Below are 16,937 nucleotides of genomic sequence, written 5' to 3'. Positions count from 1 at the left end.
GAAACGCCTATAATCATCATACATAGGCTATCTTGTTTTTATTTATTACTGAATTTATGAAAATAATCCGAGCACATCAACCATATGGAAGATTGATTAAGATAAAAATGTGTCCATTAGTAAAATTTGCATGGGGTACCCAGACTTTACATTTCTTCTGCACCAAATAACAATGACTTCAACAAAATCTAAGCATGACTTTGAAAGGTTGTCCATGTATGAAATGTGTTCATAGACATTAAAAAATGAAAGAAAAGAAATTACTTAAAGTAGGATATCAGTATACAAACTTAAAACTCTTCAATCAGGCGTGTCAAATCTCTCCGAAATCATAGTTACTCTCATATCTATATTAATTGCAAGTAATTATTCAATAAAGAGATCGATAAACTAATGTCAGTCAGTCAGCAGTAAAACGAAATGACCGTTAATTTTTAAATTACGCGAGTGCGCGCGCATCTTCTGTGCTTTAGCTTTTACACTATACACTTAATCCTGGCGTAATGTTTTATCTATACAGGTGGAATTATTACGTGTTTTTGACGGATCTAATTTCTTCAATTTATTAAATGCTATATGAAACTAGTTTCAAAGCTCTGACTGGCGGGAAACTATGAACAAAGGGAAGTAACGACTGAGGAATACTGAAGTAAAGTCCGTAAAATTGAAACTAGCGCACAGATCAAGCATTCTGAATCTGGAACGATTATGTTATGGTTATAAAAATAAAACATACAAAAAATAACCATTACAGAATGTTCTGTTCTTTTGAGGTTATTACAAAAAACTAAACAAAAACTTCCTGCAATGTTCTGGGAGAGTTAAAAAAGAAAGAAAAAAAAGAACCTACAAAGAAAGTTTTTGTATTGTTGCAAAATATAGAAATCACACAATGATTCTTGTGTGCAGCTAAAACTTGACTGAGATCAGAAATTCAGAGGATTTTAATGTTTGAATGAAAGACTTTTAAAAGAATTGGGGAGCCAATGCTCATTTTAAGGCAAAATCAGCTTTAATGAAACGTACGGTAACAGAAATCTGAGATATGAAAGCGCATCTTCCACAAGAACACAGTCATGATGATCATACATGAAGTGACTGAGCAGTTTCAGCCTCACCTTCAGCTCAGGTTATCTACATCATGTGGACTTTCGAAGCTTCCGACTGATAAGAGTCAACAATGACACAGCAAAATACTGTAAAAAAAAAAAAAAAAACACACAATTACATTATATCTTAATCACTTTTTTTTCTTGCTAATTGAACATCATTACATTCTTTTAATAACTGAAATATTTGGACATTTAACTTTTTTTTTTTTTAACTAAATTTAAACAAAATTTCCTTTACTTTGAATAACACTTTACAAGGTTCCACTTGCTAAGTAAGGGATAAACAAAATTCAGAATATTCAAAATATAATATCAAAAACTAAACCGCTAACGAAAATAGTCCGTACCGTCTCTACTGTTAGAATCCTGCGTCCATAGCAACGCTCGGTTTTCATGGCAACGGTGTGTTATACTGCGCAGCGTTTGTTATCAAGAAATAACACACCGTATTCTACAATAGAAATCAACCAAGCCATGTAATAATGTAAGTAAATGCAAGTAATGTAATAAATGCATATAGCTATACATATTTTAAGTTAATATCAGTCGTGTGTAGGCTACTTAGTATAATCATTAACTGATAGTTGACTCGATTTGTCTTGACAGTTATTATAGTTTATACAGTTTTAAATGGATATTTTTCATCGCTTCAGAAGGCAATTATTAACGCACTGGAGTCGAATGGATATGGATTACTTTTATGATGGATGGAGCTTCAAAATCTCTGTTACCATTCACTGCCATTATAAAGATATTTTTTGAATATAACTCTAATTGTGTGTGGCTGAAAGGAAGTCATATACACCTAGGATGGCTTGAGGGTGAGTATATTATTGGATAATGTTTATTTTTAGGTGAACTATTCCTTTAAGTAGCCTACCAACGACATCTTCAGGCTGACCGCGGTCTTCACACGAGCATAAACTGCGCATGCTCCTTGAACTTGCGAACAGGCCACGCCCACTTTCAGACTCGAAACGCAACCAAATCTGTAACAACATTTCTGAATAAACTCGACATTATGGCACAGAATATGATGCTTTACTGGGGCTCCGGCTCTCCGCCGTGCTGGAGGGTCATGATCGCGCTGGAGGAGAAGAAACTGCAGGGATACAAACACAAACTTCTGTCGTTTGACAAGAAAGAGCACCAGTGTGCAGAAGTGAAGGCTCTCAATCCCAGAGTTCAGGTGCGTCTCACACACACGCCTGTGGAGTGGGGTTTCTGCTGACTGCATTAGTGTTTACTGCAAATGCAACTTTCATAAAGAGACACGACATTTACCAAGTTTTTTATTATTATTTAAAAATATATATTTTGCAGGTTCCAACTTTCAAGCACGGAGACCTCATCGTGAACGAGTCTTTCGCCGCGTGTCTGTATCTGGAGGTAAATCAGTGTCATAAACAGAAGGCGTGGCGAGAATCCAGCGGTCCTTTAGCCTTCGTACAAATACACATCTGTACCTAATTTAAACAAACACAATCCAAAAGTGTTAGAATTCTTGTGAAAAAAATAAATAAAAAGATGCTCAGCAAAAAAAAAATAAAAAAAATAACGGGGGGTAATATTCACCTGCAAATTACAGGAAAATTAAGCGTGACTGAACTGGCTAGACCAGGAGAGCCCATTCCCACCACATAATAATAAATTGGTAAATCTGCCTAAATGACTAAAAAGTCAAATTTATTATATAAAAGTCATAATTATGACATACTGAATGATAATTGAGATAAAAAGTAGAAAATCATAACATACTAACTCATTTTGACTTTTCATGGCATAATTTTGTCTTTTTATGTCATAATTATGACTGTCAATTTCAACTTTTTGTTATTATTATGAAAATGTGAGTCAAAGTTTTGACTTTTCATCTCATAATCATGAATTAGTATGTCATAATTATGACTTACAAAAGCATGTTTTTTCTTATTTGGTGAAAATAAGCTTTCATGCTAGACAGTTAAGAGCTGATCATTAAAATATATATTCCAATGTTTTTGCATGCATTTACAAAACTTTTTCATTCCTCTGAGAAACTTTTGCATGCATTCACTCGCAAAAGAATGCAAAGGTTTTGTGAGAACATTAAAAACATTAAAATATATTTTAAACTCCCATCATATTTTTCCATGTTTGTCCAGTTTAGGGACAAACAAAATATGATAAAAAGAATTAGTGATTAATATGTTTCCTTCGGTTTTATACAAACACAGAGCACTGCGTTTGAGTCGGCGACATCTCGCAGCATTACAGACCAAATAAACAACAAATAATATTAATATTGTCTATCAAACTGGGATAGGTGAGTTACAAATAATCACTTTGTTCTAGTTTTCAAGGGTTTAAGAAAAGCTAAGAGCATTAAATTGAGTGATTATTTTAATCCGGTTCAGAGTAGATTAAAATAGATTTATATTAGTTCCAATGTAGACTTTCCATGTTTATATGCTTATATTGGATGTATATGTTACACAAAGCTGATTGGTTCCTGCTGTATCAGTAGCCAATGAGCTCGCTGCTCAACTCTTAAATAATTGGTTAGCATTTGCTTTTGAAATTGAATCAATGCTTTCAAGGAAGAGTAGTAATAACAATTGATTTATTTTTTTGTAGTAATTGAACAGATCCAAACACAAAGATGAGGGTCACGTCACAGACTGATAAATGTTTCTGGTTTGTAGAGTGCGTTCAAGTCTCAAGGAGCCCGTCTGATCCCAGATGATCCAGCCGAACTGGCGCTCGTCTACCAGCGCATGTTCGAGACCGACAACCTGCAGAAGAAAATGTGTAAGTGATTTAAATCATGAACGTATATTTAAAGCTGTCCAAACAATACCAGAGTTACTCAAGCACTCGTGGTTTATGATACCGGTTTAGAAATAAGACCAAAAAATAAGTTCATGACAAGTGTTTATTAATTGACAGCCTGATGAGATTTAAGAGGTTTAGAAGATTTAAAGTCCCCCTGTGGTGAAAATCCAGCTTTTAATGTTGTTTATATGTCTATGTGGTGTTTTCAGATATCCCAACCTGCAAAAACTCATTTCAAGATATAAAAGCATAATATATAATTTCTATAGGCTATTTGTTAAAGGTATAGCGGAGGATTTTCCCGAATTTTAGAAAAGAACCGCCCTCTCCACTTTTTGAAAAAATGCACATGCACAACACTCTACCTGCTCCCAAGAGGGAACGCCTATTAAACGTATGCACAAGAGAGCATGCACGAGCTAATCATAGCTTACATTAACTTTTACTAGCAGTGATTTTAAATGGATTTCTCCAAATAGCATGCCAAACTTTACCTGTCAAGTAGAAACTTCGCGACTGAGGCATCAGTGGGAAGCCCAACCTGTGTTTTGAGCGCACGCCATCGTGTGAATCGTGTGCACGAGCACGTACGACGGCCTTACGTAAACATATCACCAGAATGATTGACACTTAGGTGGACCAATGGTATAGGCTACCCACCCGGGAAAAGAAAATCCTCCGCTATACCTTTAATTATGTTAAAATATGTAGATTACTTTTACTATTTATATAAGCTGCTTATACTATTTATGTAAACTGCTTTGTTGTTTTCATGTAGCCTTGGCAACTAGCTGTCCTGAATAATGTGCACATGAAATTAAACTTCTTGAACTCACCTCAACATGTCTTTTACAGTCATTTAACCTGCCATGGGCAATGCTGAAGTCACTGTTACAAACTGTACAGCGTGCAAGACTGTCATTATGTTTTACTCTTATAAGACAGGGGTACACTTTCGTGTAGTCTGGCGTAAAATGTGAGGATGAGGATGACACGGCCCTTCTTGGGGTCTCTGAGGACGAGGAGGCTATCCCGCCCTCTGGCGTTCCCCAGGCTAGCGCCCATGCGGCCTTGCCTCAGTCCATCCTCCTGGAAGTTTGTGAGCGAGCGGCCGCTCGCCTCAACATTGAGTGGCCGGCTCCACAGAGCGCCACCGACCAAGAGAGGGATATTTACGACGGGCTACACAGTCGGGCAGCATCCTCTAATCCGCAGATTTATGAAGGGTGCCCGTCGCTCTTTGCCAGTCGTCAGGAGAACTGTTCCTGAGTGGGACTTCTCCATGGTGCTGGAGGCTCTGTCTCAAAATCCTTTTGAGCCTCTGGGAAGTATTTCCCTGAAGCTGCTGTCTTTCAAGACAGCTTTGCTCTTGGCCTTGGCATCAGCTAAACGTGTCAGTGAGCTACATGCACTCTCGGTTCATCCCTCGTGCACTAAATTCTCTCTTAGTGGAGATAAGGTTTCCCTTAAGCCTAATCCGGCCTTCATGCCGAAGTGCTTCCCTGCGTTCACTTCGGAGGTGTTGGAGCTGTCCGCTTTTCACCCTCCACTGTTTTCCTCCCCGGAGGATGAGAGGCTAAATGCTCTGTGTCCCGTCCGTGCTTTACAGACATATATGACCAGGACCAGTGCTTTCCGGAAGAGCGACCAGCTCTTTATTTCATGGGCATAGAGGGAATCCCATATCTAAGCAACGCCTCTCACATTGGCTTGTGAATGCTATAGCTTTGGCTTATGAATCAAAGGGAGTGCAGCCCCCAGGGGACATCAGAGCTCATTCCACGAGGGGCTTAGCCGCCTCTTGGGCTTTGTTTAGGGGAGTGTCACTGCAGGACATCTGCTCCGCTGCCAGTTGGGCTTCTCCTCATACCTTTGTGCGTTACTACCGGCTGGATGTCACCAGAATCTCGGTAGCACATTGGGTTTTAGGGGTGGGGTCTTCTTTGCCCTTCCCTGCAAGCCCGTTGCAAGTAACGAATAAGGAGTGAATGGGCCGGCAGGCCATGCACATTCCTGTCACAAAGCATGCATTTCCATTCCTTTTCTGGGTGTATTTATATGCACATTGGTGTTGCTGGGGTGATTATCGTGTGTGTGCTGCATACATGTTTCATGTCCTGCATGTGCACAGCAGTCATGTGTGTGCGTTAGGATTGCAGGTTCATGATTATGGGACGTGTCAGGCACCGCCTCCCTGGGGCGACGGTCCTTCTCTGGCTTTCAGAACCTCACTGTGAGTGTATTGGGCAATTGGGGAGCTGTCCATGTCTCTCCCATAGGTGGATCTCGAACACGAGATGATGAAAGAGAACAATAGGTTACTGTCGTAACCCCGGTTCTCTGAAACATCGAGTGGAGAGATCCACCAGCTTTTCCCCACTTGCTGCACGAGAAGCGAATATACTCACTGGAGAATAGCAACGCTTGCAGGCGTTATATGCCCCTAGGTGAGGGGACGGGGCCTTACCTGGCATTGGCTGCGAGCTTCTGTCTGTCTAGCCAGACTTGGTGCAATTGGATGCTTCTGCAGAGGTCAGGTACGGATGCCCTTCCCATAGGTGGATCTCTCCACTCGATGTTTCAGAGAACCGGGGTTACGACAGTAAAAGTAACTTAAAAGTACTTAAAAGTAATGGCTTATAACTACCAAAAACAAAAAAAACAAGGTTTCAAAAACATGGTCTCCTTTGATAGAAACCTTTAATATTTTGAAGATATAGTTTGATCATGTTTGATCATGTTTGGAGGTTATGTTACAACACTGCTGAGAAAACCTTAGAAAAAGTGATGCAATTTACAGGCATGAAAAATCCTCACCATTTTAAAACCAAAATGGGTCACCTACGTGATTTGTGCAGATCCGATGAGAAAATATTTGGGGGTGGGGGGTTGTGAGAAAATCTTTTCAATGAAAATCTCCAATGAAGATCGCGGAACTCCAGCTTACTTGTCTGTGTTTTCAGATCATCCGCGCTTCTTCAGAAGTGTAGAAAGCGCGCTCGCATGTATGGTTGCCAGATACTATTGAAAAGACCGGGTAGAAAACGTGCTATTTTAACCAGTAGCACCTCACTGCAGTACACGAGATCCAGGGGGCGGAGTTGGATCCAGATCTAAGGTGTGGAGATTGGTAGGTTTAGGGGTGGGTTTAGGGATCAGGGGGTGGAGATGGGTAGGTTTAGGGGTGGGTTTAGGGATCAGGGGGTGGAGATTGGTAGGTTTAGGGGTGGGTTTAGGGATCAGGGGGTGGAGATGGGTAGGTTTAGGGGTGGGTTTAGGGATCAGGGGGTGGAGATTGGTAGGTTTAGGGATCAGGGGGTGGAGATTGGTAGGTTTAGGGGTGGGTTTAGGGATCAGGGGGTGGAGATTGGTAGGTTTAGGGGTGGGTTTAGGGATCAGGGGGTGGAGATTGGTAGGTTTAGGGGTGGGTTTAGGGATCAGGGGGTGGAGATTGGTAGGTTTAGGGGTGGGTTTAGGGATCAGGGGGTGGAGATTGGTAGGTTTAGGGGGGGGTTTAGGGATCAGGGGGTGGAGATTGGTAGGTTTAGGGGTGGGTTTAGGGATCAGGGGGTGGAGATGGGTAGGTTTAGGGGTGGGTTTAGGGATCAGGGGATGGAGATTTGTAGGTTTAGGGGTGGGTTTAGGGATCAGGGGGTGGAGATTGGTAGGTTTAGGGGTGGGTTTAGGGATCAGGGGGTGGAGATTGGTAGGTTTAGGGGTGGGTTTAGGGATCAGGGGGTGGAGATGGGTAGGTTTAGGGTTGGGTTTAGGGATCAGGGGGTGGAGATGGGTATGTTTAGGGGTGGGTTTAGGGATCAGGGGGTGGAGATGGGTAGGTTTAGGGGTGGGTTTAGGGATCAGGGGGTGGAGATGGGTAGGTTTAGGGGTGGGTTTAGGGATCAGGGGATGGAGATTGGTAGGTTTAGGGGTGGGTTTAGGGATCAGGGGGTGGAGATGGGTAGGTTTAGGTGTATGTAAGGTGGGAGGAGTTGGATCTGGATTGTGTGAGGACCATCTCATTTTAACAGAAAAGCTCTGACTGGGGTTTAAATTATTGAAATCTGGCAACCGTAAGCATGAACGCTCGTAAAAACAGCCTGTAATATGCTGGTGACAATAAAATATTTTATTTTGTATTTTTTTGACAAAATTTGAGACCCCCTTCAAATTTAGCTTTTGAGGCTTTCAGGGGGTCTCATGAGTATTTCGCACGGAGAGATAGGAGAGAGTGATGCACTGCAAAGGATCCAGTAGTGCTCAGGATCTCAACAAACAGGCGGCTGAAGAGGAGAAGAGGGCAAGGCTGAGACATGCTGCTAAACAGAGGAAACGGGCCCTTGAGATTCTGGTTCAGGCGAAAAAGAAAAAATAATCTCATGCTGTGTGTTTTGTGTAAATACTTGCCTCCACACATTAAAATGGCCCCCATATTTTATATGTTTTATGTGTTATTATATTTCCTATTTATTCTTTGTGCAGCACTTTGGTAACCTTGTTTTTTAAAATGAGATGTATATAAAGTTGATTGGATTGGATTTTTTGCTGCCGTATCCTTCTCACCTTTTTTACCTCTGACCAGTTTTCATGCATGAATTTATTGATTTATTTATTTATCATTAACGCTTGACATGGCGGCTATTATAAAGTATATGACAGGTCATAATTCATATCAAGTTTGGGCTTGTTCACAGTCGTTAACTGCATCTGGGCCACAGTTTGTGTTAATATCTCAAAGCAATCAGAAATTATGGCATGTGGAACCATGGTAGCCTTTTTATTTAAAGTCCAGAAACCTCTTCAAACAAGTGATCTGAGTGTTTTATTGAACTTAAGAACTTCTTACATGTGTAACCGCCAGGAAGCATACAAATATTTATAAATATTGCTGCAAGTAAAATAGACCTATCCTGCCATCTAGTGGTTTGATTCATCTTTCAACCAGACGGATGTGCCTATTTTAGTGTACACATACTGCTTTAATTGAAAAAAAATAATAAAATGTGCTTATATCTAATATTTTTATTATTTTATATAGAAATAAATGGTGTATAACTCAGAGGAGAATATATGGATCTGTACTTGCATCACTCAGATCTTCACCCATTCGGCTCAAAGTAGTTTATAATAGTAATTAATGTAGTTTATTGGCTGTCATCGTCCTCCTATCACATGCTCTGTTTGCTCGCCGGATCAGCCGAATAAACCGCCGCTTATTCTGTGTTGAACTCTTGTGTGTGCAGACGACGTGGCCTATTACGAGTGGTTCGTCCCTGAGGGAGAGCGACACGAATCGGCCCTGAAGAGGAATAAAGAGAATCTCGTCACCGAACTCAAACTGTGGGACGGATACTTGGAGAAGGTTGTGTTTTAAAGTCAAGTCGGCTTTATTTCTACAGCGCTTTATACAGTACAGACTGTTTCAAAGCAGCTTTACAGCGATAAAGTGGAAACTAACACAATCAGTGATGCTGCAAACTTCATCAAATATGAGTCTAAATCAGCTGTAAATCAGATCAACTCAGTCGTAGTTTTGTTCTCTTCTGATAGTCAGTTCAGTCAAATCAATATTACTGAATGTCTTTTAAACCTCAAGTCATGAAATCAAATCAAATTGAAATCATTTGTTAATTGATTTATTAGTAATATAAATCATCCATGTGTGAATACAGATTCCTGGTCTCATGAACAATGCATGTTGTTCCATAGATGATCTCTTCATATTTCCATATATGTAGATGTAATCACTCACAACAGCAGCTGAAAACAAATGAGTATTAGTGGAGCGAGTAAATGCAAACTTTCCATTTCTTTTTTCGATTAATTGCATTATGAATGCCATGTTTATTAAATTCTTGCTTTTTAAGTAGAGGATAACTATTGCCATAACTATTATCATCAACCTTTGGCCATTGAACTTGAACCCTTATTGTCCTCCTAATAAACTCGGTCTCATTTGTTGGTCAGATGGGTAAAGGGTCGTTCCTCGCCGGCAAGAACTTCACCATGGCGGACGTGGTTTGTTTCCCAGTTATCGCATATTTCCCACGATTTCAGTGAGTGAAATCTTTATCAATCCTTCTCCTTAGACAGCATGTTTGATCATAATGTCAGCTTAAGGTTCAGATCAGAGGCTGGTTTAAAGGGATAGTTCACCCAAACATTTACATTATCCCATGATTTACTCTCCCTCAACTCATCCTAGGTGTATACGACTTTCTTCTCTCAGACGAACACAATCAGAGTTATATTAATAAATGTCTTGGCTCTTCCAAGCTTTATAATGGGAGTCAATGAATATATATATTTTTTAAAGTCCATTAAAGTGCATCTATCCATCATAAAAGTGCACTTTTATGATGGATGGATGCACTTTTATGATGGATGGATGCACTTTTATGATGGATAGATGCACTTTTATGGACTTTCAAAAAAAACATATTCATTGACTCCCGTTATAAAGCTTGGAAGAGCCAGGACATTTGTTAATATAACTCTGATTGTATTCGTCTGAGAGAAGAATGTCATATACACCTAGGATGACTTGAGGGCGAGTAAATCATGGGCTAATTTTCATTTTTGGGTGAACTATCCCTTTTATGTTTGATCTGTTAGACTGGTGTAATGTTTGATCTGTTAGACTGGTGTAATGGGGTGGTGGTGGCGCAATGGATAAGACACATGCCTTTGGTGTGAGAGACCCGGGTTCGAATCCACTGTGAGACACCAATGTGTCCCTGAGCAAGACACTTAACCCCTAGTTGCTCCAGAGGCGTGCGACCTCTGACATATATAGCAATTGTAAGTCGCTTCGGATAAAAGCGTCAGCTAAATGAATAAATGTAAATGTAAATGTAATGTTTGATCTGTCTGACTGGTTAACAGCTGTCCTAAAGAGAGATGTCCCAGACTGATGGAGTATTATGAAATGGTGAAGGACCGTCCCAGTATTAAAGCCAGCTGGCCTCCACACTGGCTGGAGAAACCCGAGGGTCAGGATACACTGAAGAACCTGTGAGGAACATCAAGACGTTCCCAGCAGCGGATCACATTAATATTGCATAAATTTCAGCTTTGATATATTCAGTAATTGCCTTTTGATGTTTTTCTAACAGTCCTTTATGCAAGAATCACTTCCCACTTACAACTGCTAAATCACAACTCTTGTCTTGTTCACGTCGCTGCACTTTCATTGGTCTGAGGTTTTCAGCATCTGTTCTGTCAGGACGATTAATCTGTGAACCTTTTGAACAGTTTCTAAAGATGAAGCTCATTGTTATTGTCTGTAATGGCAGATTAACATGTTGTTTGGGATTGATAAAGTTTTATCCTGTTCAATCAAACTGAGGAAAATATTTACCATCATTACAAGAAATGGATTATGTGCTAATAATTTAAAACTTAACCATATTTGTAAGTTTGAAATGGGGTCTTTTTTGTTTACTTTTTAGCATATTTAGTACTTACCGTGTTTTCAATGACATCCGCTGTATACAACTGTATAAAACTCTTAGATCACTTCTAATTAAGTTGGCTTGAGAAAGCCAACTTACTGATATTGTACTTAAACTTATTATTTTTCTGACTCTAACTCCTCCTAGAGCTTTAACTCTACATACTCCAAACTCGGGTCAGACCTTCAGACTGTTCTGACTTAGTGTGCTATATCTTTTCAGACTGATTTGACTTTGTTTTCTTAAAAATGTATATTAAAAACCATAAAAATCCCATAGACTTTCATTGCAGAATGTTCAAATTGAGCCAAGGCTACGGTGGCCCATTAGTGCACAACACAAAAACTCAAATCTAAACTCCCTGAAGCAGAAGCATTAGACTCAATTAAACTACCATTCTATGTACTAATGAACTTATCTATCTAATCTATCTATCTATCTATCTATCCAATTAATATATTTTTCTTTCTAACTAATCTTTCTTTCTAACTAATCTTTCCATCTAACTAATCTTTCTTTCTAACTAATCTCTTTCTTACTAATCTTTCTTTCTAACTAATCTTTCTTTCTTTCTAACTAATCTTTCTTTCTCTTTCTAACTAATCTTTCTAATCTTTTCATTCTTTCTAACTAATCTTTCTTTCTAACTAATCTTTCTATCTTTTTCTTTCTTTCTAACTAATCTCTTTATTTCTCTAACTAATCTTTCTTTCTAGCTAATCTTTCTAACTAATCTTTCTTTCTTACTAACTCATCTCTTTTTCTAATCTATCCTTCTTTCTAACTAATCTTTCTAACTAATCTTTCTATCTTTTTCTTTCTTTCTAACTAATCTTTCTTTCTTTCTAACTAATCTCTTTATTTCTCTCTAACTAATCTTTCTTTCTTTCTAACTAATCTCTTTCTTTCTTACTAACTCATCTCTTTTTCTAATCTATCCTTCTTTCTAACAAATTTTTCTTTCTATCTAATCTATCTTTCTTTCTAACTAAAATATCTTTCTAACTAATCTTTCTTTCATTTTCTTTCTAACTAATCTCTTTTTTCTTTCTAACTAATCTTTCTTTCTTTCTAACTAATCTTTCTTTCTCTTTCTAACTAATCTTTCTAATCTTTTCATTCTAACTAATCTTTCTTTCTAACTAATCTTTCTATCTTTTTCTTTCTTTCTAACTAATCTTTCTTTCTAGCTAATCTTTCTTTCTAACTAATCTTTCTTACTAACTCATCTCTTTTTCTAATCTATCCTTCTTTCTAACTAATCTTTCTAACTAATCTTTCTATCTTTTTCTTTCTTTCTAACTAATCTTTCTTTCTTTCTAACTAATCTCTTTATTTCTCTCTAACTAATCTTTCTTTCTTTCTAGCTAATCTTTCTTTCTAACTAATCTCTTTCTTTCTTACTAACTCATCTTTTTCTAATCTATCCTTCTTTCTAACAAATTTTTCTTTCTATCTAATCTATCTTTCTTTCTAACTAAAATATCTTTCTAACTAATCTTTCTTTCATTTTCTTTCTAACTAATCTTTTTTTCTGACTAATCTTTCTTTCTTTTTTCTAACTAATCTCATTTTTCTTTCTAACTAATCTTTCTTTCTTTTTTCTAACTAATCTTTCTATCTTTTGTCTAACTAATCTTTCTTTCTAACTAATCTTTCTATCTTTTTTCTTTCTTTCTAACTAATCTTTCTTTCTTTCTAACTAATCCATCTTTCTAAATAATCTTTCTTTCATTCTTTCTTTCCAACTAATCTTTCTTTCTTTTTTCTTTCTTTCTAACTAATCTTCATTCTTTCTTTCTGACTAATCTTTCTTTCTTTCTAACTTACATTTATGGGACATTTTATGTCAGATTTCGTTACTAATTTGAAATATGGTATTTAAATGTGAGTTCAGGTTTTTAAGATTTCGGATTCCCCCATTCAAGTAGAGATTGGATGTCCGAGACTTTCCTTGAAAGGGACTTTGATAGTGCTTACTATTAACCAGTTAACAGGTTTTACGGTAGTACTTTTTACAGTCTTTTACAGTTAAAATTACAATCATTTTTTTAAAGTGAACAAATCATTAAAATAAAAATAAAATGAAAAATAACAAATAAAATATACATAAATGCATTAATACGAAGATGTTTATGTATTGAAGGACGTTATCTCAATAACATGATCAGAAACACACATCCAATCAAACACAAGTCTTGCTTCAGGAAGGATTTATTGCCGGTGGTGAACGCATGCGGATCAAAGTGGAAAAATGTTACAGTACAAGGCTTTCAATTCTGCAAACTGAGTTCACTACTGAACGTTACAGGCGTAACATCTGAACGTAAAACAGACAAGTGGTGTGGATCGTGCAAGTCTGTGTTCTGAGTTCTGAAATATCAGTAAAACTCAACACAAGTTTCTGTTCAAACACTGTAAACTAAAACCTACTCTTTTTGCTGACGAGATCTGAGCACGTCCTCTAAAACACTTTTTTAAATTAACATGTACAGAAAATCTATCAGGCAGCAATCTACAAAAACACAAAACAAAAGGGCATTAACATTTTTACAGTCTCGTTCATTGTCAAAAATAGTTTCACCGTTCTGTACATTTGACAGTTTCTGGAGACAGAATGCATCTGATGTAGATTTCCTTTAAATCTTTAGTTATTTATATCTTTAGTTATTTATATAAGTCTTGTTTTCTCATAAAAATCCCATATTAATGGACGTTAAGGTGCAACATGATGGTTCTTATTACAGCTTGAACCAACAAAAACTCCTCCGAAACACACAATCAGAAGCAGGACCTGGAGAACAACTCCAACAACAAACTGAATGTAATAAAACACGCATGATGTGACGGATCCTCAGATTTGGCCAAACCCCATGAATGAGTTTATTATTCCAGTTCCTTCTGTGTCAAAGGCACATTGAAATCTTCTATAACTCTCAGACAGAAGACGCCTACAGAGACAGCAGAGGATTTGCAGCATTTGCCATCATAAAACGGGTCATTTTTCAAAAAGCACAGACACACGTCATTTAAAACACACCAGAATTGCAATATGGCGAAAGATATAAAACTCAACAATAGTCTTAACATCTCAAGTCTGTGTGTGTTTTAAACCTGATTCACTGTCTAAAAACTGTCTATAAACATACTTAATGCTCTTATCTTATACATTTTATAATAAATAAACCAAAGGATCAGACCACAGTCTGATTAAAACAATTTTACTGATCTGACTGATGCAAACGAAGTGATTTGAAGCTTCATTTCATCACTCCTCTGTTTTCCATTCGAGATGAGTTTTAAATAGAAATAATTAAAATGGAGAATACAGTGAAAACCCTGAGTTAATGTTCATCCGGGGGCAAAAACATATTCTCACCTTTTCTATGACGTCGTTTCACTCATTTGCACTAATTTAAAAAAAAAGTCACAGTGCAGGCTTGTGATTGGCTGGTGTGGTGTGATGTAATGAGAGGGCGTGGCTTAGAATAAAACGCATGTAAAGGAGGCGGAGCAGTGACGTCACTCTATATATGATCAGGTGATTCGTTAAAAATATGTTTTTTGGGTATTGTGTTGTCCTGAGGTGAGTTCTGGGAAGGCAAAAGCGTCAGTGTGGTTCAGTTCGGGACGTCCCGTTACACCGGCATCTCCGACGTGTCGAATCCCAGCGCCTGGGCTTCTTCTGGGGTCAAACCACCCTTCAGAGTCCTTCTCACTGAGACACAAGAACAATCATGATCAGCTTTAATCAATAACATTTGCTAGAGTAACTGGTTATTAACCCTATAAACACACATTTAGTCTAAAGTCTAAACTGTTCCATTTCAAAAACACTGTCAGACTTCACAGGGTTAAAGGAGGAGTTCACTTCAGAATGAAAATTTCCTGATAAGAACGTCATCCAAGATGTTCATGTCTTTCTTTCTTCAGTGGAAAAGAAATGAAGGTTTTTGAGGAAAACACTCCAGATGTTTCTCCATATAGTGTCTTCAATGGGGTCCAACGGGTCGAAGGTCCAGATGTGAGTTTCAGTGCAGCTTCAAAGTCTCGACACGATCCAGCCGAGGAATAAGAGTCTTATCTAGACAAACCAGCCGACATTATATAACAAAATAAACAATTATATACTTTTTATCCACAAATGCTGGTCTTGCTCTCGCTGTGATGCGCCACACATTACGTGATCAGGTTGAAAGGTAGGCGGAAGAACAGACCTAGTGTTTATAAAGTGAATGTGCAAAGACTAAGTCAAACACCATTTACAATTTTTTTTTATAAATAAAAGGTAAAACAACAATGTCGGAGGAGATTTTCACCCTATTCTACATTTCGGAACCGGAACACGCGTGACCTTTCAACCTGATCACGTAATGTGTGTCGCATCACAGCTAGTGCAAGATGAGGATTAGTGGTTAAAAAGTATATAATTGTTTATTTTGTTATATAATGTCCGCTGGTTTGTCTAGATAAGACTCTTATTCCTCGGCTGGATCGTGTCGAGACTTTGAAGCTGCACTGAAACTCACATCTGGACCTTCGACCCGTTGGACCCCATTGAAGTCACTATATGGAGGAACATCTGGAGTGTTTTCCTCAAAAACCTTCATTTCTTTTCCACTGAAGAAAGAAAGACATGAACATCTTGGATGACGAGGAGGAGAGTAAACTATCAGGAGATTCTAATTCTGAAGTGAACTAATCCTTTAAGAGATTAACGTACATGATTTTCGGTTTAGGCGTGAGCGTCGTCGTTCGCGGGGTTGCACTCGTTCTCTGGGACTCTGAGTGGCCGAACGCACGATCCTGTCCATGATGTCATCGGCAGCGTCGTCCGTCACACACCGGGACTCTTCGTTCGCCGCAGCCAATGCGGTGCGTCCTACAGAGAGAGAAACACACACACACATGAGGAGGATGCAGGTCTGTTTATCTCAGTGTGTTCTACATGATAAAGGGATAGTTCACCCAGAAATGAACATCAGCCCATGATTGACCCATGAGGACTAGCGTAAGCTTTGAGCCTCTCGCGGTGCAAACAAACACAAACTCAAGCTCCTCCCACATTTCTCTTTAAAAATTCTCGTTTAAGACTCTAATTCGTGACCAGTGTTTTGCTCTATCCTCATCTATCGTCAATACGTTGTGCGTCAGGGTCAAGTGTTACAGTCTGCCGGAAGATAGTTATTTTAGTCGATAAAGTTTTAAATATGGATATTTTTCTTACACAAACGCATCGCTTCACTTCAGAAGGCCTTTATTAACCCCCCAGAGCAGTGTGGAGCACTTTATGATGGACAGATGCACTTTTATGATGGATAGATGCACTTTTATGATGGACAGATGCACTTTTATGATGGATAGATGCACTTTTATGATGGACAGATGCACTTTTATGATGGACAGATGCACTTTAATGATGGACAGATGCACTTTAATGATGGATAGATGCACTTTTATGATGGATAGATGCACTTTTATGATGGATAGAGGCACTTTTATGATGGATAGATGCACTTTAATGATGGACAGATGCACTTTTATGATGGATAGATGCACT

The 16,937-nt window shown here is 38.3% G+C and overlaps 2 protein-coding genes across 2 annotated transcripts in view; one reads left to right on the top strand and one right to left on the bottom strand.

Moving 5' to 3' along the window:
• The first annotated feature begins 1,801 nt into the window (after positions 1-1,801).
• On the top strand, positions 1,802-11,266 carry LOC309511390 (glutathione S-transferase A-like). Its single transcript, XM_082186604.1, has 6 exons — positions 1,802-2,301; positions 2,436-2,501; positions 3,797-3,902; positions 9,167-9,285; positions 9,891-9,979; positions 10,809-11,266. Exons 1-6 carry the CDS (start codon positions 2,134-2,136, stop codon positions 10,939-10,941), a joined length of 681 nt encoding a protein of 226 aa, XP_082042730.1. The 5' UTR covers positions 1,802-2,133; the 3' UTR covers positions 10,942-11,266.
• A 2,309-nt stretch (positions 11,267-13,575) lies between these two features.
• fhod3a (formin homology 2 domain containing 3a) overlaps positions 13,576-16,937 on the bottom strand; it is a 60,570-nt gene continuing 57,208 nt past the window's right edge. Inside the window, 2 exon segments of the mRNA XM_082186437.1 lie at positions 13,576-15,095; positions 16,101-16,259. Of these exon segments, the coding sequence (XP_082042563.1) occupies positions 15,016-15,095; positions 16,101-16,259 (239 nt within the window). The 3' untranslated portion in view covers positions 13,576-15,015.

The sequence above is a fragment of the Leuciscus leuciscus genome, assembly GCF_965113295.1.
Source record: "Leuciscus leuciscus genome assembly, chromosome: 12".
In the NCBI taxonomy this organism is placed as follows: domain Eukaryota; kingdom Metazoa; phylum Chordata; class Actinopteri; order Cypriniformes; family Leuciscidae; genus Leuciscus; species Leuciscus leuciscus.
Note: the sequence above shows the minus strand (reverse complement) of the source record. Positions and strands in the feature narration are given on the sequence as shown.

Bases quoted from the DNA above. Each gene is read 5' to 3' on its own strand.
- LOC309511390 (XM_082186604.1), top strand. From the start codon at position 2,134: ATGGCACAGAATATGATGCTTTACTGGGGCTCCGGCTCTCCGCCGTGC. The intron at 2,502-3,796 runs GTAAATCAGTGT...TCTGGTTTGTAG, and splicing joins CCGCGTGTCTGTATCTGGAG to AGTGCGTTCAAGTCTCAAGG. The intron at 9,980-10,808 runs GTGAGTGAAATC...ACTGGTTAACAG, and splicing joins GCATATTTCCCACGATTTCA to CTGTCCTAAAGAGAGATGTC.